Genomic DNA, 2,348 nt, shown 5'->3' on the forward strand with positions numbered 1-2,348 from the left:
TGCACATTGACATTCTTAAGTCTCCAAATAAGGAACAAACTGTAAAACAACACAGGTACAGGAGGGTTGTAGTGTGGAAGTAAAAATGGGTTTCATTTAGGAGATAAAAACAACGCAAATTAATTGTATATTCTTTTTTGTATCGTTGAAAGAGTTTTATTTGCCTACTGTGACCTACGGTTTGTACATAGTCAGCGTATGTCCTCTGTAGAGAATCTAGATGTACTGTATGCTGTACAGCCAGTCAATGCAATTTCCAGCTTCCAGCTTTCATACAATTGCACACTCCTCTGTGTAGAAAGCTGGTACCCACAAAAGATTAACTCAGGTCTGATGTTTTTTTTAGTCCACTGAAAACCCCTTATTCTAAAGAGCTTGCTAGTTATACCCTACTCCCTACAAAGTGCACTACTTTTAACCAGAGCCCTATGTGGGCTATATAGGGAATTGGGTGCCATTTGAGAGACAGTCCCAGTGTTCCCCAGTCACACGTAGCGTCCACTGGACTTGATCTCCGGACACAGCCAGGCCTCCAGGTCCTCTATCTTCATGGACTCTTTCCGACTGGTCAGACTGGCGGCGCGTGTGATCTTGGTCAGCGTCTCCTCGTAGGGCGGCGGCAGGTAGACCATGACGAACACACTGTCCGACATGTCAGAGCTGGTGCTGGTGTGGCGTTCGCGTTGGCCGGTGAGCGAGGAGAGGAACTCAGCGCTGCTCTCGGCGTCCTGGAGGTCCAGGGCGATGATTTGGGCCAGGCTGAGCTTGGGAGAGGAGCACCTCCAGTAGGCCAGGAGTACCAGGTGGCCCAGAATGAGGAGGGAGGCGACGGGGAGGACCACATAGAGGAGCAGCTCTGACCTCCCCTCCTGGTCGAGGTTCAGCTCATTCCAGTTGTAGCCCTGGTGGTTTTGGAGGGGAAAGGGTTAATAAACCACATCATTCAAAGGACAGAAAAAAGATTCCCATAAAATACATTCAGGACTATGTTAAAGATATGAAATCTGAAAATCAGTAATGGGTTTTGCCTCAAAACAGCAATGTTCCACTGGATCAGTGTTGATCCTCTTCCATCTTCTCAAAACTGAACATACATGGTTGTGAAATCCAGATATCCTACAGAGGCTCAATAGAGCTTATGCCATTTGATATTGCCTGAGTGTTCTATTCCCCTGTTGACACAATCAGTGTCCCAAATTCACCCGACCAATCAGTTTCAGTGCTCAGATAATGCTGATCCTCATCTGGATGACTGACTAAAGACCCGTCAACATCACTCCGCTCTGCTGAAAGTCCCGAAAAGCTTTCCTTTGCCATTTCCCTGACATGAACTGCACTCACAAGCTCTCATCATAGTCGTGATATCCAAGACTATTCCAAGAGGCTAAGGCACTCAACTAACAACAACAAGAGTGTGTAGCCTGCAGAAGTCTGTGTAGCCACAGGCTGGCCCAAGTACCTTGGACAGCGCTCCTCCAGTGAGGAAAAATAAAAGATAATATAAAATAAAAAATAATACACCTAAAAAAGTAGTGTTCAGAATAATTTTCTGTCTGTTCTTTAGATTGTTAAGCCAGTATGCCACCTACCTCCTCCCAGGTGTAACGCAAAAAAGTCAACTCAAAAACTGCTGCAGCTCTCCAGGACTCAGGTTGCCTACCTCCTGGGCCTACCAAAAAGTTACATCTCTGGGTCTCACAGTAGTCTACATGTAAAGACTACTGCTGAATCAGACTCACTCAGTAACAACAAGCTGATGATCCCTTACCTGTAACTGTCTCTCTACCGTGTGGGGAGAAGGTGACCCAGTCACCCAATCGATGGACCCTCTGCCGGCTGGCCCAAACTTTATCCAGCTGCTGTCCAGTAGCGTTCGCATGCTGCCGTGGTGTCGTTGTAGGCAAACGGCTAAACTGAGTAGCAGAACTCGAGACAAACACGTCCGACTACTAAGCGCTTATCCAGAGCGACTTACAGTTAGTGAGTGCATACATTTTTCATACTGGCCCCCCGTGGGAAACGAACCCACAACCCTGGCGATGCAAGCGCCATGCTCTACCAACTGAGCTACAGGGGACACTTACTTGCATCGAGTCATTCGCCATCGTTTTTCTAGCAGGCTTTGTGTGGTCGTGTTCCAGTGATGAAGCCGTTCTAGACCAGACCAACTAGACTGGACACATGCGATTGCCCGGCGAGTCCTCACAATGGTCTTCTCCACAAATTTAGGCAGGTAGATTGTCAAGTCATCCAAATTTCGCGCAAATATGCGCTCTGTCCAAAAACTCACCACTATATTCTCTGAGATAAATTAACTTTTAAAAACAATTCTCAGTCAATGGTCAAAG

The 2,348-nt window shown here is 46.9% G+C and overlaps 1 protein-coding gene across 1 annotated transcript; it reads right to left on the bottom strand.

Annotated features, from left to right (window-relative positions):
* Positions 1-369: 369 nt before the first annotated feature.
* LOC311130907 (small integral membrane protein 28-like) lies at positions 370-1,937 on the bottom strand. Its single transcript, XM_084163720.1, has 2 exons — positions 1,769-1,937; positions 370-902 (listed from the first exon to the last, which is right to left on the bottom strand). Exons 1-2 carry the CDS (start codon positions 1,877-1,879, stop codon positions 486-488), a joined length of 528 nt encoding a protein of 175 aa, XP_084019846.1. The 5' UTR covers positions 1,880-1,937; the 3' UTR covers positions 370-485.
* Positions 1,938-2,348: the final 411 nt, after the last annotated feature.

The sequence above is a fragment of the Coregonus lavaretus genome (assembly GCF_964263955.1).
Source record: "Coregonus lavaretus genome assembly, chromosome: 6".
Classification (NCBI taxonomy): Eukaryota; Metazoa; Chordata; class Actinopteri; order Salmoniformes; family Salmonidae; genus Coregonus; species Coregonus lavaretus.